The sequence below is a fragment of the Ornithodoros turicata genome, chromosome 1 (assembly GCF_037126465.1).
Source record: "Ornithodoros turicata isolate Travis chromosome 1, ASM3712646v1, whole genome shotgun sequence".
NCBI lineage: Eukaryota > Metazoa > Arthropoda > Arachnida > Ixodida > Argasidae > Ornithodoros > Ornithodoros turicata.
Window position 1 is genome coordinate 212,710,105 of NC_088201.1, and position 26,447 is coordinate 212,736,551.

The following is a 26,447-nucleotide window of genomic DNA, read 5'->3' on the forward strand; positions in this document are numbered from 1 at the left end:
TCATCAGTGACTCTTGTTTTTCCTGTGCTTGTGTTTCCTTGGGAAACTGCCCCGCTTCAAAGGGGACGAAGCACAACCTGAACTTGAACCTGCGCGACGTACCCTGGCCAGAACGGGCAGAATGATAACTTCGCGGAAATTATCGACGGACCAAAAACAGCAAGCATAACACATAGCATTGGAGGTAAACGAAAGAAAGAGTTTAAAGCTGTTGCTTGCATGTGCGCACACTATGCAAAGTGGTGCTGGTGGCTGCTGGACCCTCGATACAAACCGTGCCCCTACATTCCATCCATCCATCTACGCGTGGTTGATTTGATGATGTGGTGTCCTCATTCCTCGCACTTTTCTCGATGCCGGTAAGTAAATAAGTTCGACGCACAAACTTTCAGGCTTCTAGTGACGGCAAAGTAGCTTCGGGTCAAACTTAGAAGAAGAAGAAGCCTTTAGTTTTCACTTGGAGGTATCGGAAACGTGGTGCTCTCTCCGAGGAGGCGATATTGGGAACTGCCCACAGATTTGCTAATATCCTTTGGTATTCGTTATTGCTCCAGGATTGTCCAACAAGAAAAACAACCAAGGAGTACCTGGAGCAGTACCTCGAACAGAAAGACAGAGACAGCGTGCTCAAGTAAATAGAAGAAGAAACAGCTACAGAAAACAGTAAGCTATGTCTAGCTGTATGGCATGTATTGTCTACAGAATTTGCCTTGGATGTAATTAAATACGGAACCTGTAACACAGAAAGGGCGAGATACATTTAGAAGAAACAATGAGATCTGAACATGTGAAGCTTCCATAGGAAATTACTATGACTGGTTTTCTCCTTAAAACAAGAAATAAATTGATCAAACGAAAAGAAAGACATAATTCAAATCGTGTGTGTGTGCACCATGTTGTATGTGAATGATGTGGCAGCACGTTCCTTCCATGCCTATTCTTTCCTCATTTCTTCACACTGGTCTTCTGCAATTGCTGCACTTTTTGCATTTATTATTCTTTTTTTTTAACTCTGCGTGAGAAGTAATTCTAGTAACTGAGCAGAATAGAAGAACTTCAATTCCCTGAAAGAAATTTGAGAAACTAACCGCCAGGGAAAGTGGTGGTCTTTCATCAGTGTCACCTTCATGGAGGTCATTTGAAGACCCTTGTAGATACTCACCAGGCTATGCTCATCAGTAGCCATCAGTTGCAGTATCTTTGTAGTCTTAAGAATCACTTCATACGTGGTATGTCCCCAAGCGTGAGAACCTCATGAAAATGCCAGGCATTACAAATAAAATGTTAGACAAACAGAGAGGACATAATAGTAATAATAATGATAACTTTTATTGACCACAGTCAGCAATAAAAACCGTAACAGACCTGCCTAAATGAAGTAGCTTGCGGCACTGGGTCTCAGAGCAGTCGACAGCAATCACAGTATAAGCAAAGTATTTACATCAAAGATAAAAATAGACATGAGACAACTGATGCTCTGAGGCTGGAACAACATAGAAGGGACAAATACATACAAGGCCTCAATTTGCCTAAGAAATTAAGGATGAAAGATGAAAGTCACTGAAAAGGATAGCCAGCTGCAGGAGCCGAACCCACATCTTCTCTTTGTCCCTTGAGATGATGCACCCTGGAAGTCGCTGAGAAGGCGTGTTAGCTTAGCTCAATAGACGAGTTCAGAAAATCCCAGGGCTCTTTGCGCACGCATTGCATCCTGGGCGCTCGCTCAGCAGGGGAACGTAGAATAATCCTTCACATTTCGCTTTCGCTGACCTTGACAATGGACAATGGACCGCTAAGGGAGAAATCGGAACAGTTTGGAGGTAACCCATGTCTTTCGTATTAGTAAACTCCCACATTTCAAAGCGACGCTAAGCACTCTGGGATTTTCTGAACTCGTCTATTGGTAGAGCCCTGGACCGGCAGTCCAGAAGATGTGGGTCCGACTCCTACAGCTGGCTAACCTTTTCAGTGACTTCCATCTTTCATAAAATGGACATTGTAGACAGAAAATATGTCCGTGTAAGGGTTTCTTGTGCTCGGAGTTAGATTTAACCGAGGGGAGGCGAAATGGGGGGGTTGAAAATTCTTAGGCCATTCTACGCACTCCATACATCTCTATACACCCTTCGACAGGATCCAAATTTGGTAAAAGGGAAGGGAACATGTAAGTTTTGAAACATTTTTGGAAACATGGAAGGGTACATTGCGATACCATTTCAGACGCATGGCAACGGGCAGCCAGGCAAGCTCAACGTTCGTTTTTGTGTTTTGTCTTCTGTCCTGCCCCCAAGCTCGGGAATATGTTGCCGATGTCAAGTATACATAGGGCGCCCTGTGTGCTCGGGTTTTATGTTCTTTTTAAATCTGGAGATAAAAATTGAGCAATACGATTTCCTGGAGCCGTAAAACGATAAAATCAGATTATATCGGGTGGAGAATAAGAAAAAAAGGAGCTTCTCGCATTTTAAACACCTACAGGGCCCTAATATGCACCAGCTTGCTGGCATTTTACTTCTGTGTTCAAGCTTAGCTTGGTTGTCTTTGTCTTTAGAATGTGCCATTCTGGATGGTTGGATTCTAGTGTAACCCCATCCACTCACAAAAAGCTAAGGAAATACACAGATAGATGTGACATGTTGAACTGTAGAGCCCTTTGTTAGGAAGGAACCAAGGAATAAGTTAGCTGGAGTAATAAAGCCAAATTTTATAGCCTTCTCAATATTATGCATGCATAGGCATGCATGGAGTTCAGGTGTAAGATTTTTGTTGAAATTTCTTCAAAGAATAAGTGCAAGAATCTTGTGACTGGAAGTTAGTGCTTCTTCAAACGTGGTAGGTCTTAAATCGCCAAAGCAATATGGGTGTAAAGAAGCTATACCTGGTGCATTGGATGAGTAATAATACATATATATTTGGTCAGGAACACCAACCTTGATTGCCAGCTGTTTGGAAAGTATGTCCACAAATGAAGCTCTGATACGAAATGAGGAATAAAATAATAAAAATCACTGGATGAATGCTAATAGACTTCCTGGTGCTGTCCCTGCAGCGCATCTTTCGCTACAATATCTGTTCACGCTGATATTGGGCTTAAATATCTCAAAGATGAGTATAATTATTCGTATTATTTTTTATTTATTTATACCGTTGACTGCCTCTTGACCGTCATAACAGGAATGAGTCGCAAAATTGTTATATATCTACAAACAAATAGATACCAACTGCATAAAGTAACCACTGTACCAGAGAATCGCTATTCGACAGATATCAAAGTTTATACAACGGTTTCACGTGCCAGACCCAGTCAAATGCCTCAGAAAAATCCAAAAATGTAACGTCAACCTGCCCTTTTCTATTCAGTACCTCGGGAAGGTCATGAGCGAAATTTTTATCAATTGGGTCGTAGTTTGTAAGCCTTTTTTGAAATCCACGTTGATTACTATAAAACATATTGGTCTCCTCTGTGCTCCTCTTACATATTACGACTATAATTATTCCGAATTAATCCGTCGAACTGGGTAGCCATCTAACTCATCAATGCTATGTGGAGGCAGCTCTTCATTCTGCTGTTCAGTGTCTTTCGGAATGGCACACACGGTCAGCAACACTTTGACTCCCTTATTTTTATCAAGCACATCTTCAAGTTGAGTATCAATTCAGCACACACTCCATCAAGTGGTGGTTGCTGAATCCATAGGGTGCTTCATTGTGTCATTGTGTGGCACAATAGTCCGCCCCCCCCCCCCGAACATGTTTTCAAGAATTCAGGTAAAAGCAGATATCTACCCGAAATCTTTGCGGCCCATTGAAAGGTCCTTCAACTTGTCGTTCTTGGTAAACCTTCAGAAAAGTGAACCATAGTATCTGAAACAGAACTATTTGTGACCACATATTTGTCCTCCTTTTACAGCCCCTGTCACAGCAATGGTTTGTTTCATGCACCTTTCGTTTCACCCAAAAAATTTCCCGGTGACATATCAAACAGAGACCATAGCGCCCGATTTCTCCCCGAATTGTCGTGCGCAAATAGCGCCCGATTTTATCCCTCCCGAATTTGAAAAGTCATTAAAAAACCCAAAAACGAAGAACTCTACGAATCCACTGGTTAGGTAGCACAAACCAGCCGAAATGCAACAGAGTACCTTAGATGCGGAGCTGGAAAACGGGTTTTTTGACTGGTGACATCTCTTTTGAAATAATAAGTGGGAAAATAAAGCGAACGGCAAACATAAAGAGATGATTCGGACGAAGTACATATGCAGCCGCCATGTTATATGACCATAGGGAAGAAATACTTGCTACAGATTTGTGTCGTCGTAATTGGTAATGTGTAGAGAAACGTTCTGATATCTTCTAGAACACATTCTAAAAATATGCATTTTGCATAATTTTAGTCACCACCCTTTCATTCTTCCAAATGCCACGTGTTGAATCAACTAAGTATGGTATTCAAATAGAAGTATTGTTTCTTTCTTCGGAAGAAACAGTGGCTACACGTGACTCCGTCGTTTTGGAACGTCTTCTGTTTTTCTGGGAACCCATGACACCCAATGAGTCGGTGTTTTCATCAGTACACTGTTCAGGGTTTTCATATTGTATGTGCTTAAGGAAACTGTTGCTGCAATATTCTTTTTTTTTTCTTTTTCGCTTTTCGTCACGCTTGTTTTTTTTTAATTGTCACCAATTTACAGGGGATGACAGCAGCGAGCAGTCTATTCCGCATTAAGGAAGAAGCATGAGGCACTTGTGTGTTTGAGTCATCACATCATCACCTTCGATCCACGACTCCAAGAAATGCAGTTCTTCGCAGAGTTCAACGGGGGTCAGCTCATGAGAGTAAAATCGGAACCACCTGATGCTGCGTGCCTACTGGAAGAGGACCGGATCAAGCACCGCAGCGATTCTCCACCAGGAGGCAGTACTGATGGTAAAATCCTCATGAACAGTACACTCGGGCGGTTTTTTACCTTTTTGGATACCATCGGACTTCGATGGCTATTGTAAAGGGGCTCATTATTTCGTTCCGTACGTCACCACCATCATTGGGGAAACTCCTCATTCACCATCTCAAAATAGAGATGTTTGTTTCTTTTAGACATAGGGTCTGAGTTTTTCGGGTTAAAATACCTAAACTGGATTCAGGAGGGAAAAAAAATCGGGTGCTGTTTTTTTAAACCGGCGTTTCAGTTAGTAAATAGTGCCCGTGATGCACAGTACAACCTGATGTGTGGCTCGATTCAGGGAGAAATGGGATTTGACTCGAATTGGTTCTAAAGCGATTCGGGGGGGAATAGTCGGGGTGAGCGAAGTTTCACGCGAAAGGTTATATGAACCTGTTTATAGAATGTTGGCGAACAACAACAACAACAACTTTATTTTTAAAATTGTGAATTTTAGAATTGTGACGCGGAATATTGCTGAAGAACACACCGTAGTATAATAGGATTCTGCGGAAATACTACTCAGGCAATGAACGTTTCTGACTAGGATGTCCTAAGCCTGGCCATCTTACATCATATAGCAACAAGGGATTCCTTGTGTCATAGACGGACTGTTTTGCATACAATATGTACAGATAAGTTGCAGTAGGGCGTAACTATAGAATCGGAAAGCAGGCGGAGATGGCAGTCACAGGACTTGGAGCCTTGAGAAGGGCAAAGGATTCAGCACATTGGTGATGAACGTTCAAGACAACGTAGTGCAACGAGAAGATGTAAACGAAAGACAGTGAGGAACAGGGACAAACTTCCAACAAAGGATTTATTGCGGGGACACAAAAAATACACAGTTTGGAAGTTTGCGTTATTTTTTTCTTACATGGAATATATACATAAGCTGTTAGGGGACTGCCAGGCAAGCCCGAGATGCGGTCCCAAAAAGAAAATTCGTTTTTACGTGGAACACGTACAACGTACAACACTACCAAACGTGCAAGAGCAAGACTCTCATGCCTCAGCCCTGATAAGCATAAATTCCTTGCATGTGAGTGTCGCAAGTGGATGACTGATACATATACCTACATATCTCTGACGTGCATAAAAGGTCTCTGCGGGGAAACGTACCTGTTACGCTGAAAGGACACACCGGCTTGGTAACCCAGCTGCAACCTAGCTGCAGCTCGGTCTTTATTAAAACAGGTTTTCTACATATGCAGGAAATGTGATTAAATCGTAACTGACGGAGTGTGAGAGAACTGGATGTTCTGAGGCTGGGAACACATAGAAAGGACAAATACATACAAAGCCTACATTCCTAAGAAATTAACATTAGCAATGAAAGATGCAAGTCACCGAAAAGTTTAGCCAGCTGTAGGACGTGAACCCACATCTTCGGGATTATCTGTTACCGGATTGCCGTGTCTGGATCGTACCGGATCTGGATTACCGGTGTCTGCGGTAATCCAGAAGATGTGGGTTTGAGTCCTACAGCTGGCTAACCTTTTCAGTGGCTTCCATCGTTCTTTCATCGTTAATGGAGGGTGCTCACATCACAGGTACGTAGGGATTTACCGGTCGTCCATTGGTGATGCTCACAAATAAGCAATTTATGCTTACTCTGAAAGAACACACTTCGGTTTGCGGTCGCATGATTCGGTCTTTAATGAAACTGGTTTTGTAGAAATGGAGGAAACGTGATTAAGCGGGGGTTAATGGAGGCCACACACATCAGAGGTATATGTAGGTTCTATATGTATAAGTCATAAGGGATTTACACTTATCAAGGCTGAGGTTCTAGGGGTCTCAGGGGGCATTGTGGTTGCCATGTGTGTACGGTGTATTCCTCCGTGCAATAAGTCATTCGTTGGAAGTAAGTGCATGTTCCTGCCCCTATCGTTTTATCTTGTCCGTGTCTTCGGTTGCATAAACTGTCACGAGCTTTGCGATGTGTCTTACTTCTCTCCCTTTAATTTCGCTTCAGGGGCGACTCCCGGGATGTGTCATATTAAAGAAGAACCCCGAGATGAACAACCAGTCACAGTAGTGAAAACGGAGCCTTACAATGTTGCAATCTTGGCAGGGCAGGAACCAATAGAGCACAAAGTCCAGCAACGGCACTGCGGAGGGTCCGCATCAGAAGGTGATAATTACGGTAAAATTGTCGTAAACTGCTATGTACTCAACGGTGGGGAATGCACGCACAAAAAAAGAGAGGTACAGAGATAAACGAATGATGCAACAGAACTGTTTTTTTTTTATTAGGCAGGAACAGTCAAAGCTCGTTAATATGACGGATGGCGTTCCCACGGATTTCGGTCATAAAGTGGATTGTGATGTTAACGAACAGCACATGTTACGATAACGCAAGGATAGAGAGGTAGCAAGCCAGCTGGTGGTATAGATCCATGCAGAGAGTCGAACCGAAACGTTTATCGGTTCGTTTCGGGTTTAGGTTCGACTATAAGGGTTCAGCTCCGGTTCAGCTCCGGTTCAGCTCCGGAAGGCAACTATAATGGTTCAAATCTTTTTATTTTCTTTTTTTTCAAACGGTCCGGTTCCCGAACCGGTTCAGGGGCCACGGGTGGGAATAAAGCGCAACAGGCAGGTTAAATCACACTTCAGTTTGTGTGGTACAGTGCTTGAAGTGGACAGGAAGGCGTCAACAGTAGTTCAAGATTTTGAAAGATTTTGCGCGATATGAAAGATATGATTAGTAGTGGTTACGATAGGAGCATAACCATGAGTTACCACTTTGGGTCGAGTGCTACAGCACGTTGAGCTCGTGTCGCGGTAGTTAACTAACCCACCGGGTGGTTTACAGAATCTCGGCAGGAATATAACGGTCAATTAACCAGCCTGCTCCCTTAGCCTAAGTCTCTTAGGTCATTGAAACTATTGATTACCAGTCGGTAGACGCGAACACACGTTAAGCAGCGAACGACGCTTCATGACAGCCGCTACTTTCGGTTGCCGTTACTTCATGACACGACGTTTCATTCTTTTTCGAGGCTTCATTGTAGTTGGATTGGCTATAGCTCTCAGGCATGGGTGTTGACGTTTTTTAATTAAATTGGATCGGTTATCACTGACCGCCGCCGTGCAACCATGTCTCCGTCGGCCCAGGACGCATACTAAACCCCGTGTCCCCCACTACTTCCTGCTGTCCTCTCTCCATCTGTCCATGTCTGTACGACGCTCATAGCCACAGTGGCTTCGTGGCGCTATAACGCGGAATTAAAATATATACAGGGATGGTCCACCAACCACGATAGAATTTCGTAGTAAAAAACGTAGGCCCCGGAGAGACATGGGGTCAAGGGATTTTTTTTCTGCCAATCACTTTTGCCTCATATTGGTAACTGGTAATTGGTTTTATTTCATTTCAGTCGACGGAAAGTTAATTTCTTGAATTGAACTCCGAAATTTTCCGAAGCAACTTAACGTTTTCTTTGCGAAAATGGGTTCCCCGTGGTCATTTTACTCAGTATAGCGCATAATCCCACTCGGAATGCAATGGCAATTGCCCAAATAAATTTGCCGAAAATCCGTGGAAATGAGCCCTTGGCTCCGCCTCTCTTTTGACAGCTGGTAGTTTGAGCGCAAAGCTGCGAAGGAAGGAGGTTACATTGGCACCCCACACGAGGGGGGAAAGGGTTACAAGCCTTACCAACGGAACAAACACGTGCGGTGAGTGGGGGAATCGGAGCTATCTTATCGAAAATGAGGTCATCCGACGACCCTTTCCCCCCTCGTGTGGGGTGTCAATGTAACCTCCTTTCTTCGCAGCTTTGCGCTCAAACTACCAGCTGTCAAAAAGGAGGTGGCGCCAAGGGCTCATTTCCACGGATTTTCGGCAAATTTATTTTGGCAATTGCCATTGCATTACGAGTGGGGGGGAATATATATTTATTGAATGGGATGATGTGCTATGCTGAGTAAAATGACCACGGGGAACCCATTTCCGCAAAGAAAACGTTAGGTTGCTTTGGGAAATTTCGGAGTTCAATTCGAGAAATTAACTTTTCGTCGATTGAAATGAAATAAAAATGTTACCAATATGTGGCATTGGTGGACCACCCTGTATACAGGGTGTCCCAGAAAACGTGTCATTGAATTATAATAAAAAAACTGTGCCACCTAGAATCATGCGGTCAACAGCATTTGTTCTTATTAGGTTTTGCCACCTCCTAATGTGAATGTCATGTACACCAAGTTTAATTATGTAAATATTTGCGAACTGAACTGGGAAATTTGCCAAGTAAAGGTCACTTTTTTACCCCACCAATGTGAAGAGCGTGCCGAATTCACTCAAATTCATGATAGTTCACGGTAATATTCACGAGCTATCCCATCGGAAAAAACAGCCGAATATAATGCTTTTCGGAGCATGGACCATAGCGCGTGATGACTTTTTGAGCGTAATCGCTCTCAGTGCGACGAAAGGAGGTTCCGAAGCCAGCCCACAGAATGATAGTAGAAAAAGTAACAGTTCCTCAAATTGGGAGAGGGAAAGCATTATCCCAGCGAAAGTCGGACGTGATAAGCCATGCCTGTCTTATCTCTTTCTGCGATGTCGGGGAGGGCTGGGTTTCCAACCTCCTTTCGTCAGACTGACAACGATTGCGCTGAAAAATTCATTATGCGCAATTCTGCGCGACCTCCGTAGAGCATGATGTTCGGCTGTTTTTTCCGATGGGATAACTCCTGAATATCCCTGTCAATTATCATTAATTTGACTGAATTAGACACCCTCTTCACATTGAAGGGGTAAAAAAGTGACCGTTACTAGGCAAATTTCGGACTTAAGCTCGCAAAAATTTACATAATTAAACTTACGTTACACGACATTCGCATGAGGAGGTGGCAAAAACCCAGTAAGAACAAATGCCATTGACCGCATGACTCTAGGTGGTGTAGTTTTTTTATTATAATTCAGTGACACGTTTTCTGGGACACCCTGTATATATATATATATTTGTTTTCACCTCTTAAATTTCAAATGTACAAAGAAAACCAACTTTGGTATGTCTTAACCTTAAATAAAGTTGTTGTTGTTCATTCTGACCACCATGAGGGGGCACTGTTAAAACAGAACTTCACCACATAGCACGCTCCTAGCCAATCATCATTGCGAATGATATCATTCTGCGTCCTGATTTGTTCAAAACTGGGTAGGCGCCTATCTGGGACAAGATAATGTGTCCCAGATAGGTGCCTCCTCCCATTTTCAACAAATCAATGCATAGAATGATATCATTCGGAATGATGGTTGGCTAGGAGCGTGCTATGTGGTGAAGCTCTGTTTTAACAGTGTGGCTGACTCTTTACTTTGTAAGTGGCATATGTATGCTCGCACGCGATATGTGTCAGTTAGGGTGGACTCCATGTATAGCTGCGTATGTCACTTCATGAATGCTACCCAAGGCTGTCGTTGACCCCCTAATCCTTATATACATTAATGTCTAATTGTCTATGTCCTAGACGTTAATAGTCTTAACACTTTTAAGTTACCATATTTGTATATACTTTGCGACTCCAGCAAATCTAGAGCGTTCCTGCACAGGACGACTTTTTCAGCAAACGACATTAAGGCTAAGTAGCTAATAAAAGAAGAAAAAGCAGTTTTATGTTCATGCACAATATGCAAAGCTCCACCCTTACCAATACCAACGTTCCCGAGCGTTTGAGGCTTTGTGTGTGCTTTGAGGGTTTGTTTTGTTGGTTCCGCCCTTAGTTCCGTACGAACCGTTATTTGAACCGGTTACCAGTAATTTATTTAACGGTTTAGTTCCGGTTCAGCTCCAAGATGGCGTCGACTGTTTCGGTTCGGTTCAGTTCCGGTTCGGCTGAAAATAACGGTTAATAGCGGTTTTTGGTTCAACTCTCTGGATCCATAACTTAAAAACCTGAGACCCTATCGTTTTATTTTGTGTGTGTCTTCAGTTGCATAAACTGTCATGAGCTTTGCGATGTGTCTTACTTCTCTCCTTTTAATTTCGCTTCAGGGGCGAATCCCGGGATGTGTCATATTAAAGAAGAACCCCGAGATGAAGATAAACAACCAATCACAGTAGTGAAAACGAAACGGAGCCTTACAATGTCGCAATCTTGGCAGGGCAGGAACCAATGGAGCGCAAAGTCCAGCAACGGCACTGCGGAGTGTACGCATCAGAAGGTGATAATTATGGTAAAATTGTCGTAAACTGCTGCGTACTCAATGGTGGGGAATGCACACACAAAAAAGAGAGGTACAGTGAGAAACAAATGCTGCAACGGAACTGTTTTTCATTTTTTTATTAGGCAGGAACAGTCAAAGCTCGTTAATACAGTCAAAGTCATTTACAACGAACGTCTTTATAACGAAAAGACTGTTGCAACGAAAGTTTTTCATGGTCCCGTCAGCGCCCCATAGGGCGCAATGTATATTTCCGACCTTTAGAACGAATTCCTTTACCCCGAAACTACCGAAATAACGAACACACAGCAGTAGTTCGGCCGCCTGTGCATGAGTCATGCCACGGTCCTCGTTTTCGGCATACGCGCTGTTTTGTGAACGGATCCGCGGAAGACGCGGGCGGGGGTCGTGTGCCCTTCCGAGTCACTATTGGAGATGACCGCGTATGAATAGCAAAAAGAAGAGTCCACAGAGGATTTTAGAACTTTGACTGCTGGGGTACTGACCGGGCTGAATGGGGCATAAACGTACTGGAGATGAAGGTTAATCACCCTTTCGGGCACGTTGAAAAGGGGGAGAAGCCCACCGGTGTTCATAAGGCTAGTCTGCCGCCAGAGATCGCCTGTCATCCGCGATGGCTGCAAAGAAAGCGTCCACGACACGAAAGCAGTTCTCCCTGGAGGAGAAAATGGAATCGGCGCATCCACACTGTCAGAGTTCCTAAAAGACCGGGCCAAGCTTGAAAGGGAATATGGCAACGGCGGAGGTGCACCATCACGGAAAAGAATGCAGGCTGCTAACTTCGAAGACGTCGACAAGGCGGTGTACAAGTGGTTTCTGGAAGTGCGATCTCAGGACATACCAGTGTCTGGACCCATGTTGTGCGCGAAGGCCAGAGATTTTTCGTGCATGTACGGCGTTGACCACAAGTTGAAGGGCTCTGAAGGACGGCTCCGGGCCTTTCGTGCTCGGCATGACATTGTGTTTAGAGGGCTCGCCGGCGGAGAAAAGTCTGCTCCTCAAGCCATCGCTGTGGGATGGAGAGAGCAAGAAATTGCAAAAATACTCTTGAAGTATGACCCCAAGGACGTGTTCAAAGAGAAGTGCAAAGGCGGGCAGAAGTCAAAGGAGAGGATTGCGGTCCTTCTGTGTTGCAACATGACGGGCTCCGCAAAGCTGAAGCCACTGGTCATCGTCAAGTCTCGCAACCCACACGCTTTTAAGCGTGTCATCAGCCTCCCAGCCGATTATTACTGGAACAAGAGGCGTGGATGACAACGGAGGTATCTACCGACTGGCTGGCCAAGCTCAATGACAAGATGAAAAGAGGTGGAAGAAGAAGATCGCCCTCGTGCTTGACAACTGTTCTGCTCATTCAAGGCTTCCAAGAATGACAAATGTGAAGGTTGTGATGCTGCCGCCAAACCGCACGTCCTTGCTCCAACCACTGGACCAGGGGATCATTCGCTCGACGAAGGCGCACTACCGGAAAAGGATGCTCGAGCGAATCTTACTTAACATCGAGAACGAAGTTCAGAGGCCCACTGAGATCAACGTGTGTGAGACTATCGAGATGATAACCGGAGCCTGGCGGAACGTGACATCAGAGGTCGTAAAGAACTGCTGGAGGAAAGCCGATTTCATGCAGGAGGTCAGCACAAACGAAGCGGAGGTGTCGCACGAGGATGACTCATTGATCCTTGACGCGTGGGATGGCTACGTGGACGCGTTTGGCATCCCGGAGGGACTTACGCCGACAGACTTCATCACCGCGGATGATGAAGGTGACAGTGAGGTCGCAGCTGAACAGCGATGCAGCCATTTGCGAGGAAATTCAGCTTGACAATCACATTGACACAATGGAAGACGCAGAGGAGGACAGCAGTGACGATGAAAAGCAAGCACCAGTGACAACGATTACGTCGGGAGACGCGGCGGAGATGTTAGAAAAAGTTCAAACCTTCCTGTCATGCTTGACGGCCTCAAATCATACTGTTCAAGGAGCGCCTTGAACAAACTTTCCCAGAAGAAAGTTATGAAGTTCTTTAGTCAGAGATAAATAAATTGCTGTTTCCTTACGCCTACACATGTTGTAAAGTTGTCTGAGTTCATAACTGGGTGTGGTTAGGTTGCTAGAATTTGCGGTTTTCACGGGTCGCAGGGATCGCTCTACGGTGCTTGGCATTCCGAAACCAGAACCTCATCGCCCGCGACGGTGGCGCCACTGCTCGTCGATTGCTCTTCGGTTCCCCGAAGCGTAATGTAGACAAACCTTTACGACATGTCCGTTTTCATGGTTCGTGATACGCCATGCTGCAGGTAGAACGTAAAGCTCGTGTTGGGAAATTCCGTCGATATATCAACGGGTTGTGAAGGGAGTTGTGAATGGAAGAAGTACACCTAAAGCTTCATTTTTGCTACGACCCCCCGTGTTCGTTCACGCCACTTCCGTCCACGTCTAGTGCGGAATGCCTAGACTATAATATTGATTCACGTCCCTTTTTAACGAAGTCACCTTTACAACGAATATTTCCCGCGTCCCCGTGGAAGTTCGTTGTAAAGGACTTTGACTGTATGACGAATGCCGTTGCCACGGATTTTGGTCATAGAGTGAATGGTGATGTTAATGAACAGCACATGTTACGATAAGGAAAGGTTAGAGAGGTAGCAAGCCAGCTGGTGGTATAGATCCATAACTTAAAAACCTGAGACCCTATCGTTTTATCTTGTCCGTGTTTTCGGTCGCATAAATTGTCATGAGCTTTGCAATGTGTCCTACTTATCTCCCTTTAATTTCGCTTCAGGGGCGACTCCCGGGATGTGTCATATTAAAGAAGAACCCCGAGATGAAGATAAACAACCAATCGCAGTAGTGAAAACGGAGCCTTACAATGTCGCAATCTTGGCAGGGCAGGAACCAATGGAGCGCAAAGTCCAGCAATGGCACTGCGGAGTGTCCAAATCAGAAGGTGATAATTATGGTAAAATTGTCGTAAACTGCTGCGTACTCAACGGTGGGGAATGCACACACAAAAGAGAGGTACAGTGAGAAACGAATGATGCAACGGAACTGTTTTTTTATTTTTTTATTAGGCACGAATAGTCAAAGCTCGTTAATACAGTCAAAGTCATTTACAACGAACGCCTTTATAATGAAAAGACTGTTACAACGAAAGTTTTTTCACGGTCCCGTCAGCACCCCATAGGGCGCAATGTATATTTCCGACCTTTAGAACGAATTCCTTTACAACGAAACTACCGAAATAACGACGTTATTTTTCTCGAAGTTAGTTTATTATCTCATCACGTGGTGATGAGACAGACAGCAGTAGTTCGGCCGCCTGCGCATGAGTCATGCCATGGTCCTCGTTTTCGGCATACGTGCGGTTTTGTGAACGGATTAGCGGAAGACGCGGGCGGAGGTCATGTGCCCTTCTTTGTCTGGGAAAACCAGCTGCGAAGTTTTATTTAATCTATTTTTCGCTAATCCCCACTGCAGCCCCTCAGAAACCACACCCGGAGTAGTCTTTCGAGTCTGGCTTTTTTTTTTTCGGATTCCTGGGTGCACCTTTCCTTCCAACGGAGGGCCGGAATTTACGTTCCGCCTTCCTTACACGCCCTGTATCTTTTTCTGCCGCACGATGAAGGGAGCACACACCTGGGCTGAACCCTAGTTGGGACGCAATGTCAAGAACTGTCCTCCGACAACCAGCGTTGAACTTACACACAGCCTCAGCGACTGCTGACTGTACACTCCTGAGGGACGCAAACTGGGTTTTTGACTAGAGTGTCCAAATTACATTGTTCAGACTTTCAACGGCGTTCTGTGTCTTTCCATCTTTGCGTCTTTCAAGGAGCTCCCTCGCTGAGAGCCTCTTATAGATCGGGGAAAGGGCCCCCCGGACATGATGCGGCAAGTTGTACTGAAGCGGGGGGGGGGGGGGATTCTTCTCTTGCCAGGGCTCTATGGAATGTGCACCAGGAGTCTTGTCCTGTGGGGCAGAGTTCATGGTGTGGGTCTTTGTCAGTGGAAGTGATGTGATGAAATGTAGCCACGATGGCCCTTTCCATTTTTTCTACGTCACCAGCATTGCTCTTGATACCCAAGGCGTAATAATTGGCTTGAGCTTCTTGATCAATCCCCGAGTTAGACGTCCTTTCCCACCCCATGCTGAGTCCTTGATCCTTGCTCTTGTTCTTGTCGACAGGGTTGTGCAGTGCCATCCCCATTCTTTTTTTTGACATGGTTTACACATTCCTGCTTAAGGCCCTTCCTTTCCTGCGATTCCGCGATTCTGCAAAATTTGCAGAATTATGGATCTGCCACAGAATATGAGGTTTTGCGCAGAATTTTTCAGAAACCGCGTGCTGAACTCAGTTTATGCGCGAGATGAACGGACTTTGCTCGCACCGGGTCAGCTTGCGTTACAGCGTAGATGTGCCAATCGGGATAAGGCCCCATCTGTGTGCTGGAACAACCCTCTAACTCCTCTCTCTAACCCTCAACTCTCTGGGATTCTGGAGTGGAATGCAAACACTGACCCCTGCTTTGGTGTCCATAGCTGTCAAGTACCTTCGTGTGATAGTAAACTCTGTACATGCAGAGAGGTCACTCATTAAGTACTATTTGATAGTCAGTGACAAACGTCACTCCCTCTTCAAAGAAAGTACAATGTACCTTGTTATGCTAAGTCACAAAAGTTTTTGGACTAAGTTTCTGGTCCCCTCTACACTAAGAGCTAGCAGAGAGCATTTTCCGTCTGAACGAGGGCAATTTTCCTTTTACCGCGGGAAAATACAGAATTCCTAGTTCCCTGCTGCGGAATTCAGGATTTGGTACAGCAGAAAAAGAAGGGCCTTATTCCTGCTTCTTTATGGGGATAAATCCATATACCTTCTCTTCGCTGAGGGCGATGAATGTCCGACTATCACCGTCACAGAGTATGTTTTTGGTATGACCGTTCAAACATGATTCAGGCTGCCTCCACTTCCATCTGCCCAACGTTTGCTTCAGTGTTCTTTTGGCAGTGAGGCCTGTGGCTTTGAAGCCACTGAGGGTGACTGTCATCATCTGGTTTGGGTCCCACAGCACAACCTGGGCAGTAGTCGGAGAGGACACAGTGGTCGAGCACGAGGCCAGAGTATAGTTCAATTATGCAGCCAACACCAATGTGGCTGCTGCTATGGCCCTGTGTCATCCGTGTCCCATCGTAGAGTACATCAATATTCCCTGGTGCTCCACCAAGTTCCTTGTATATCTTGTGCACTTTTTGCGCACTTTCTGCTTCAATCTTGGTGGCCGCCGACACAACAGCAGGGTGGCTGTACTTGCATTGAAGCCTTTGATATGACTTGTGACGCAGCCCCCTATGTGAAATATCCATCTGGGAGAAGATGTCGTTCATAGCTGATTGCTTTCTTCCAATGGTCTGTACAGCCCTCACAGCATGTACGTTTACTTCAAATGGGTTTACCTTCTGGGTTCACCTTCGATCCAAAGAGAGGACCAACTGCTCTTTATTATTATACCGCAGTTGTCACAAAATAACTGCATTTTTGTTGCCGGACCCATGCAGTGTGTGGTGTCAAGTCGGATGGGTGCATTGCCACAGCTACTGCAGCCAGCTGCAGAAAGCACGTCGCTTAGCATACTTTTGTTCACTACGAAAAATGAAAATTCGGTGGCTGCACTGCTGACATCCTCTTCATTGAAAGGCTCAAATTTTTGCTTTGTTGCGGAGGTGGATGAAAAGGCGTCCAAAATGTCACGTTTTCTCTGCTCCTGTTCAGCAATTTCTTCCGTACTTGGAGGTAATGCGGAGATCCGTTGCAAAATGTTGGACTTAGTTTTGCGGGGTAGACGCCTCGTGGCTGTCCTCAAGAAGCTCAGCAGTGGCCCATTCCTGAAGTTCGCATTCGGGGGGGCAGTCGGCAAAATCAGCGTCACCTGTAGTAGTGCCAGCCTCAGGTATTGGACTACTAATCCCTTTATTCCAAGCTTTCCGGCGCTTTCCGAACTTATGTGTCCTGCGGAACTTACGAAGACCCATCTAATACTGCTGTCCTGGCAGCGAAAATGCACGTAAAATCGGTGTGGTCGCGCTTTACAGACACCTGCCGTGAAACCGGAGCAGGCGACGCAGCGCGCAACGCCGAAAGCGCGCATTTTGAGCGCGGCATGCCGTCTCCGCCAATAGGAGGGCAGCGGACTGACCACGTGGCTCTCGGGAGCCAATCACTTCCCGAGTTCGGCATTTTTCGCACGCGCCCTGCTCCCTCATTTGCGGACGGAGGAGCGCGAAACTACGGCCAGCAGGAAGCTGGATTTCTCCTCTTTCAAACGATACCAAGATGGCGCCGATCTGAGGGAAAGTTATCGTGCAGTCGGCGGAATAGTATGAGCCTTCGGAGCGTAATTTCTACTCACTTTTTCGTGAGTGTGTGTTACAAAAGTAAACATTTCATAAATTTCTAGCTCGAATTTGACTGAAACACTTCGTGACATGATAGGTGAAGGTGCGAGTATTACGAAAATACACATATTGAAAAATCGACTTTTTTGATGAAAATCGACATTTTAATTGCCACGTCTCCCCTTAAAAACCGAAGACCCCATCGTTTTATCTTGTCCGTGTATTCGGTTGCATAAACTGTCATGAGCTTTGCAATGTGTCTTACTTCTCTCCCTTTAATTTCGCTTCAGGGGCGACTCCTGGGATGTGTCATATTAAAGAAGAACCCCGGGAGGAAGATAAACAACCGATCACAGTAGTGAAAACGGAGCCTTACAATGTCGCAATCTTGGCAGGGCAGGAACAAATGGAGCACAAAGCCCAGCAACGGCACTGCGGAGTGTCCACATCAGAAGGTGATAATTATGGTAAAATTGTCGTAAACTGCTGTGTACTCAACGGTGGGGAATGCACACACAAAAAAGAGAGGTACAGTGAAACCCGCGTATAACGATATTGATGGTAATCGCGAATTCCATCGTTATACGGGGCACATCGTTAAACGAGGGCTGACCTAAATAGCGCGTCCTCAAAACGTCGCGCGCCACCCCGCGTGTATCAAAAGAAAAAGAAACAGATGCTAAAAAAAACGCGAAGCTGTGTGACATCGCAGTGGCTTGGGAAAACAGCGATCAGAACTCGTGGAGGGAACCAGACGACATAGCAGGACAACTTCTGGCAACACTACACGTTACCATTCCGCAAGTCGGCTTCACCTAACGCCTGCGTGCTCTAGGAGAAGCTCGCTTTAGAACAGTGTCTCGCGACTTGCGGGTGGAAAGCACGTGCTAGGCCTTTTGAATCATCTCGCGAATTTGAGCAGCATTGGCCAAATACGGAGACATAAAAGCGTTACCACCTACCTCTTTCACTGACAGTATTGGAAAATGAACAGTCGCTGTCTATTTTCTTGCCTCAATTTTTATTTTGGTTTAATTCTTTCGATGTGAATTTTGGATGATACGAATTTTTTCTGCTACCCCGTGAGATTCGTAGCATCGAGACTCTACTGTATCCTATCGCGGCGAAAATCGCCGCGTGGTTACGCGCACGGGACAGCGTCCAACATCGTTATACGAATACTCGGAACCGCGGTCTCCATCGCTATACGCTGGTCGTTTCCCCATAGACCCAATGTATATTTTGACGGTAAAATCATGAACCATCGTTTTATAAGGGATATCGTTATACACGATATCGCTATCCGCGGGTTTTACTGTACAGTGAAAAACGAATGATGCAACAGAACTGTTCTGTATTTTTTTAGGGCTGTTTGAGTAGCAATATTTTCGAGTTCGAGTAATACCAAATCCCTGTTTCGAGTATCGAGTCAAGTTCGAGTAGTTGGTGTTCCATTAAATGATAGGTAATGTGTAGAAACAGGAAGATAGATATAAAATTTCAAGCTGCTATAGCGCCACTTTTTGGCCAACTTCCCCTTAAAAATCTTCTTTTGTGCTACAGTTAACAAAAAATGAAACGAATGAAGATTATAAGAGCTTTATGAAAACAATGTGCCACCTAAGGACAGCATTGCTAAATGAATACTGCAACCATAAAAGGTTTAAAAGTTATGGGTAGGAAAACTGGTCTGTCTACAACGTGTGGTTTAACACATTTTTCGGTGGTTTGACAAATATTTTTTTTTGTGGCTGACAGTATCACTTCAAAATATGTTGCTATATAGGAAAATGCAGGCAAATGAATGCCCTATCGAATGATGTAAGTTTCATAAACAAAGCTATCCATGTATTCCTGAAATTAATTTTGCGACACCAAAAAATTGGTGTAACAGCAGAAACCTCATGAAGATATGTCTGGATTTTTAACAAAAATAATATATTAATCTACAAGTTCTAAAATATACAAAACGCAGCAATCTTTGTCAGAAATAATACCTGAAAATATCAACCGGATTAAGAAGTTAATGAGTTGCGGAAAATAACGTTAACACTGCATGCTGTTCATGTAACTGAGTGACAGAGATCATTGAAGGAGTAAGACGGAAATCAACATAGTAATTTCCGCTGAAAACATTAGTTTCAAGCTCAACTTTCCGGTTGTACCACTTATCGCTATTTCACCGCTCTTCCATTCGTCCCGGCTGGCTTTGAGACAGGAAGAACAGCAATTGTGCAAGTTATATACATGCCCGCACATGCAGGGCAAAAATCTGATTGTCTAACACCTTCAGAGTTGTTATTTGCATTGTAACAAACGAAATCTAATCCAAATATGCTTCAAATGCAAGTATTGCGCATTTGCGAAAGAGGTCTGCCGCGGGAACGCGACACCGCAACGTGATGCCGCAACCAAGATAGAATCTCCACACTGGCTCCTTGGCACAGGGCCAACTTCATAAATCACTGCCACAAGGAACAGATAAACGTGAAAATGGAACTCATTCTGTAACCACTTGTCCAAATCTACTTTAGGGACCAAGTAGCGCCGCTCATAAAGTGTCGATCACCGGTTATCGACTATACAGGGTGTCCCAGAAAACGTGTAATTGAATTATAATAAAACTACACCACCGAGAGTCGTGCGGTCAATCGCATTTGTTCTTACTGGGTTTTTGCCTTGTTTTTTTTATTATAATTTAATGACACGTTTTCTGGGACACCTTGTATATGGGCGCGGTAAGGAAGCGTTCGTACCGGAAATTTTCGTAGTCCTACACAAGGCTTCTAGCCCTTTTTCGGTTGTGTGCAGATGCACTTTCTTCACACTTGTCAGCCGTCTGCGAGTTTTATGAACTAGTAAAACCGAAACAGACTCTCCGGCCGAAGATACGAAACTACGAAGTGCGCTCCTCCCATGTCGGATACGCTTCCGCGCGCACGAGATGCCTCCGTGGCCAGCAGTAGCCAGTTGAAGCCGGTTTGCCATTCATAGCCACTACTCAGTCTGTAGCCAAGTCGAGGCTAGCCGAAGCTAATAGTGAAAAGAAGATGGCGGAATTGTGACAGCGATCGCGGCTGCGCCAAATGCGTGTTTCCAAATGGTGGAATGAATCGTTGAGACAGGTTATATCTTATATGTGATGGACTTTAATGAGGATCTAAATAGAGCTCGAAACGATATCGAGTACTCAAAATTTGGCGAGTCATCATTTGTCGAGTCGAGTTCGGCTCGAGTATAAGGTCGACACGACTCAAACTCGAAATTTCGATTGTCATGAGCTTTGCAATGTGTCTTACTTCTCTCCCTTTAATTTCGCTTCAGGGGCGACTCCTGGGATGTGTCATATTAAAGAAGAACCCCGAGATGAAGATAAACAACCAATCACAGTAGTGAAAACGGAGCCTTACAATGTCACAATCTTGGCAGGGCAGGAACAAATGGAGCACAAAGTCCAGCAACGACACAGCGGAGGATCCGCATCAGAAGGTGATAATTATGGTAAAATTGTTGTAAACTGCTATGTACTCAACGGTGGGGAATGCACACACACAAAAAAGAGAGGTACAGAGAGAAACGAATGATGTGACAGAACTGTTTATTTTTTTATTAGGCACGAACAGTCAAAGCTCGTTAATATGACGAATGCCGTTCCTACGGATTTTGGTCATAAAGTGGATTGTGATGTTACGAACAGCACATGTTACGATAACGCAAGGATAGAGAGGTAGCAAGCCAACTGGTGGTATAGATCCATAACTTAAAAACCCGAGACTAGGGGACAAAAAAAACGACAAACACAGAGAAGATCTCAATCGAGGCCCTGTCTGTGTTGTCGTTTTTTTTTTGTCCCCTAGTCTCGGGTTTTCAAGTTACGGACATGTTACGAGTTGTGCCATGCCCTTTACGTAAGCTTCGAAAAGTATAAAATTACGTAAGCTGGTAACATGATACGAATAATGAGGCATTTTAAAAGAACATATAACTAGGGGTGTGCGAATATTCGAATTCTCGAATTTGAATCGAATATCAAACGCTCGAACTATTCGATCCGCGAATCGAATATCCAGTATCGGATTTTTCGGGTAAATAAAAATTGGGTAAATAAATGTGCACACTAAATTCGTGCGAATTCGGGTGAAAAAACTGCCGGTATGCTAAATTTGGGGAGAAATCGGGCTCAGTTACTCAAACTAACTGTAGTGATTTGGTACAAACGGTGGTGTAAATGCATTTGCTTCCAAAAAAGTGAGTCAATGCATTCTTACAGGCATCCTAGTGAGGGGAATTTACCGGGTGAAAATCGGGTTTCACTCTAAAGGGTGAACCTTCAATTCGGGGTGCAAATTCGGAGAAGAATCGGGTAAAACCCTAAAACTTAAGGCTCTAATCGTGTTGGTTAGTTTATTATTAGAGATACGTTAGTTTGGCGTTTGCATTGCTGTATCCAGGTGAGCCGCAGTTTTTGTAGACCTTGTTGTTGTTGTGGGCAGATAACATTTATTTACACTAGTTTATTTTGCATCCGGGGTTTCGATCACTTTATTTTGAATTACACCCAGGGTGGGCTTCAAGGTGCCTGCAAGATATCAACACGTGCTGCGAGTTTCCTTGCATGTTGATATGTCAATGGGCACAAACTATGTCAATATGTGGTAACCGAACAAGAGGCGCTGGGAAAGCACGAATGAAACCAAATTTGTGTGCTTGTGATGTTCACATTTGTAGAATGCTTCAGCTAATTCTCGTTTAGCTGTATGATTGGCAAGTTGACCATGCAGGGTGTCCCAGAAAACGTGTCATTGAATTATAATAAAAAAACTACACCACCGAGAATCATACGGTCAACGGCATTTACCACCACCTCCTGATGTGAATGTCGTGTAACGTATGTTTAATTATGTAAATTTTTGCAAACTGAAGTCGGAAATTTGCCAAGTAAAGGTCACTTTTGTACCCCACCAATGTGAAGAGTGTGTCAAATGTACTCAAATTAATGATAATTGACAGGGATATTCAGGGGCTATCCCATCAGAAAAAAATAGCCAAACATCATGCTCTACGGAGCTAGCGCACAAATAATTTTTCAGCACAATCCTTGTCAGTCCGACGAAAGGAGGTTGAAAACCCACCCACACCTGCAACGCAGAAAAAGATAACACAGGTATGGCTTATTGAGTCCGACTTTCGCTGGGATAGCACTTGTGGGACCCTTATCTCACATCTCGGATCCATGCTCGCTCGTCTGGCTAGCCCGGCGAAAAAGAATGGAACGGATTACTGTGACAAGCAATATATGTTTATTTTACCTTGATACCAACCGCCTTTTGCTCCAGTTCTCCGAACGCTCACACACCCCATGCGGCCCAGTGAATGAACATCCCACATGAGTCAATGCATCAATGAGGAAAAGGTTTATTGCATACCTTCGTTCAGAATGCCCCAGGTGACTGCCAGACAACGCAGCTCTCCCACACGAGCTCGATGCTCCGCTTTTTATCCCATTTTTCTCTCGCCCCCCGCAATGCTATCAGCATATCACAGTGAGCAACGCCCCCTCGGGGCGCACACCACAAGTTGTGGTTCCCACACACTTTCCCTCTCTCAATTTCAGGAACTGTCGCTTTTTCTACTATCACTATGTGGGCTGGGTTTGGAACATCCTTTTGTCGGACTGAGAGCGATTGCGCTCAAAAAGCCGTCGCGCGTTATGGTTCGGGGCTACGAAAAGCATGATGTTCGGCTATTTTTTCCGGTGGGATAGCCCGTAAATATCACTGTCAATTATCGTGAACTTGGGTGAATTTGGCACGCTCTTCATATCGGTCGGGTAAAAAAGTGACATTTACTTGGCAAATTTCCGAGTTCAGCTCACAAATATCTACATAATGAAACTTACGATACATCACATTCCCACCAGTAGTTGGCAAAAACCTAGTAAGAACAAATGCCGTTGACCGCAGGATTCTACGTGGCGTAGTTTTTTTTATTATAATTCAATGACACGTTTTCTGGGACACCCTGTATATTGCGGTGGTCTTATGACATTGCTTGACTCTGCTGGTCTGTGCGACAGCCAATGGACGTTCCACGCCTGATGCCGCAACCGTCCTGGCTGTGGCATATTGTGATAGATTTCGCTGGTTTTGTGTCTGACAATGTATCGGCAAGAATACTCCTCTAGCTGAATGATATATTAATTACTGAATGGCCAGCAAAGGTTGCTCGTCGAAATGATGGGCAAATTGATGATCATAGGAATGTGGAGGAGACCATTTTGAAGCGTGAACTGAAGCAGCGATTACTGCTGTGCTGTGTGTTTATAGTTATTGCCGCCAACAACGGAACACCAGTAACAATCACCACGATGAGGAACACCATATAAAACACAGACACGGACAGAACCATGTTCAACTGGTGCGTGTAGCTTATTTTCATAGTTGACCTACTGCAGAAAGAGAAAAAAAAAACGAGCTCGAGCAGAGACATGTTGACTGGTCTTTTGGCTAATGTTCCTCAGGGAGTTCAATGAGGATAGCCTCCACAATCTAATGGCCTAAGCTTGAATCATGCTTTGAATGGTGTCTATAGACCAGTGTTCGTTTACTGTGTCTGATAATTCAGAGAAAATGCGAAAAGAAACATGTTCCGCCTCTCCGGCTTACGGAGTGGTTCCGACTGAAAAATAGCGGATGAAGTTCCTCTAAACCAACCAGCGGCTTCCCTCTCCTGACGTCAAAATGATGTGGGCGCCTCAGTGGCTCGTTCCAACTCTTGCCATCGTTGCGCACGGCCGCGATTTCCAAAATCGAATTCTTGAATATTTATGCATCTGTTGATTGAATTACTTCACATGATGAATTTTAAGAGGCAGGATAACCGCTTGGTTTTAAAAAAAATGTTAGTGATTTCAAGTGCCTTCTGAGCTCCTTTAAGCTCTTCATCATCAGTCACTCCGAAAGCGGGACAACATTTTTACCACTATAGGTCGGGGGAACTGCCGGTTCTGTGACCGAAGCTCATAATAATGAGGGTAAAATATATATGTTCGCCCCTAGTTGTGCTGAAAATACCAGTCATTGCCATGTTAACGAAATGTCGTATTAACAAAAAAGAGTTACATGCGGAGGCCATTGGGGGGGGAAATGGTTCCCAAGGAAAGTGGCAATAAAGCAGGGATGTTATATTAATGAGTGTCGTTTTAACGAGGTTTGATTGTATCGGCTTGCTAGCGCACGCTCACTTTTACTAAAGACTCACGCAGTAGACAAAATAGACACTGGGATTGCTTTTTCAATTTTGCCTCGTAACTTTAGCAGAATTAATTAAAACATAAACGACAGCATATTTGTTCGTTAAGATATGGACACGGTGCTATGTGTCCGTCTGTTCTGTGTTCCTTCCTATCTTTGCACTCTATCTGTTCAGTAACGTGCTTTCAAGTGCACAACATGCACTTGATAATACAGTAAAATCCTTAATAGTTAGTCCTCCCGTTAAATCGGATAATTCGGACGACCCACTAGGTCCCAGCAAATGTCTGCAGAAATTCGTGGGAACGAACGTTCGGTAATTCGGCAGCAGTTAATTGCGTGCGCGGAAGATAATTCAAACTATCAATGCTCGAGGGCAATTCACCGAGGCAAACGGCGGATGCCTCAACGGTAGAGAAACGGCAAAGTGAGGTGGCCGCATCACCGTTGTCGTCAGCGCTGTGACGTTGCTGACGCCAGCTGCCATCAGCTGCCATCTTTGAAGGAAATCTCCTTTTAAATCATGCGTATCAGTCAGTCTTTGTGCTACCTGCATGCTGTTTTGACATGGCTGACAATGGGTAGAGCCTGAAGTTTTCAGGAAATATTTTTTTCTAAATTCGGGGGGTAAAAATTGGGTAAATAAACGTGTGCACTAAATTCACGCAAATTTGGGTGAAAAAAAACTTCCAGTATTCTAAATTCGGGGAGAAATCGGGCTCTGTTACTCAAACTATCTGTAGTGGTTTGTTACAAACGGTGATATGACTCCATTTGCTGCCAAACAAGTAAGTTAGTACATTCCTACAGACATCCCAGCGAGGGCAATTTGTCCGGGTAAAAATCGGGTTTCACCCTAAAGTGTCAACCTTCAATTCGGGGTGCAAATTCGGGGAAGAATTGGGTAAAACCCTAAAACTTCAGGCTCTAACAATGGGTAACGCCACTGGTTTTCTGCTGCGGCAAATTCTTCCGGCAGATTTTCCGCAGCAAGCAGCCAACGGCTGCTTGAAATGGGAAACACTTTATTTTCTCGGATAATGTAGGGACAAACCTATTTTATAAAATCTCGGGTTTAAAGCGCAATTGTGGCTCAGCATTACATACATGATATCTCCTCTGACATGCTCTCCTCTGACAAGGCCAAATGTCTGGCACGTGCAATCGTTTTATACCTTCTGAAAGACTTTTCAGCATCTACAGAGTTTCTAGGAATTTTATAGGAAGTTTATAGGAAGGGCCTTGCAATACATGCCCTGTGGAAGTTACAAGACACCCTTTTTGTTTCTTGGCTGTAGGCATGACTTAAGTGTCCCTAAAGGGAAACTCACAGACATCAAATCAAAGTCCCCCCAATACCAACGCAAAACTGCAAACTGCTGAGGCGAGGTGTGCACCGTCAACTTGGGCTAACGTTATTTTAAGCTAAACTACAATCCGCAGCATATGTAGGGCCTGACTTTTTAGTAGGGGTGTGCGAATCCGAATATTTTAAGTCAAATCGAACATCGAATCGAATGGGGGAAAAAATTCCGAATACCGAATCGAATATCGAATATTCGTGCAAAATTTACAATATGTGACTTTCGCACTAAAAGTTTCCATTTTGTAGCCCATGGCTTTAGTGTAATTTTTCTGGCATTAACTGTCCAAGAGAGACATGCAATTC

General features: G+C 44.6%; 1 protein-coding gene across 5 annotated transcripts in view; it reads left to right on the forward strand.

Annotated features, from left to right (window-relative positions):
• The first annotated feature begins 16 nt into the window (after positions 1-16).
• LOC135376139 (zinc finger protein ZFP2-like) overlaps positions 17-26,447 on the forward strand; it is a 43,800-nt gene continuing 17,369 nt past the window's right edge. Inside the window, exons 1-8 of one of the 5 annotated variants that reach the window (XM_064608720.1) lie at positions 17-359; positions 555-663; positions 4,692-4,927; positions 6,919-7,089; positions 10,943-11,098; positions 13,917-14,081; positions 17,816-17,980; positions 20,850-21,026. In XM_064608720.1, the coding sequence (XP_064464790.1) occupies positions 4,795-4,927; positions 6,919-7,089; positions 10,943-11,098; positions 13,917-14,081; positions 17,816-17,980; positions 20,850-21,026 (967 nt within the window). In that variant the 5' untranslated portion in view covers positions 17-359; positions 555-663; positions 4,692-4,794. Of the gene's footprint in view, positions 360-471; positions 664-4,691; positions 4,928-6,918; positions 7,090-10,942; positions 11,113-13,916; positions 14,082-17,815; positions 17,981-20,849; positions 21,027-26,447 lie in introns of those variants that run through there. The other 4 variants (XM_064608739.1, XM_064608729.1, XM_064608749.1 and 1 more) reach the window with 4 other exon arrangements.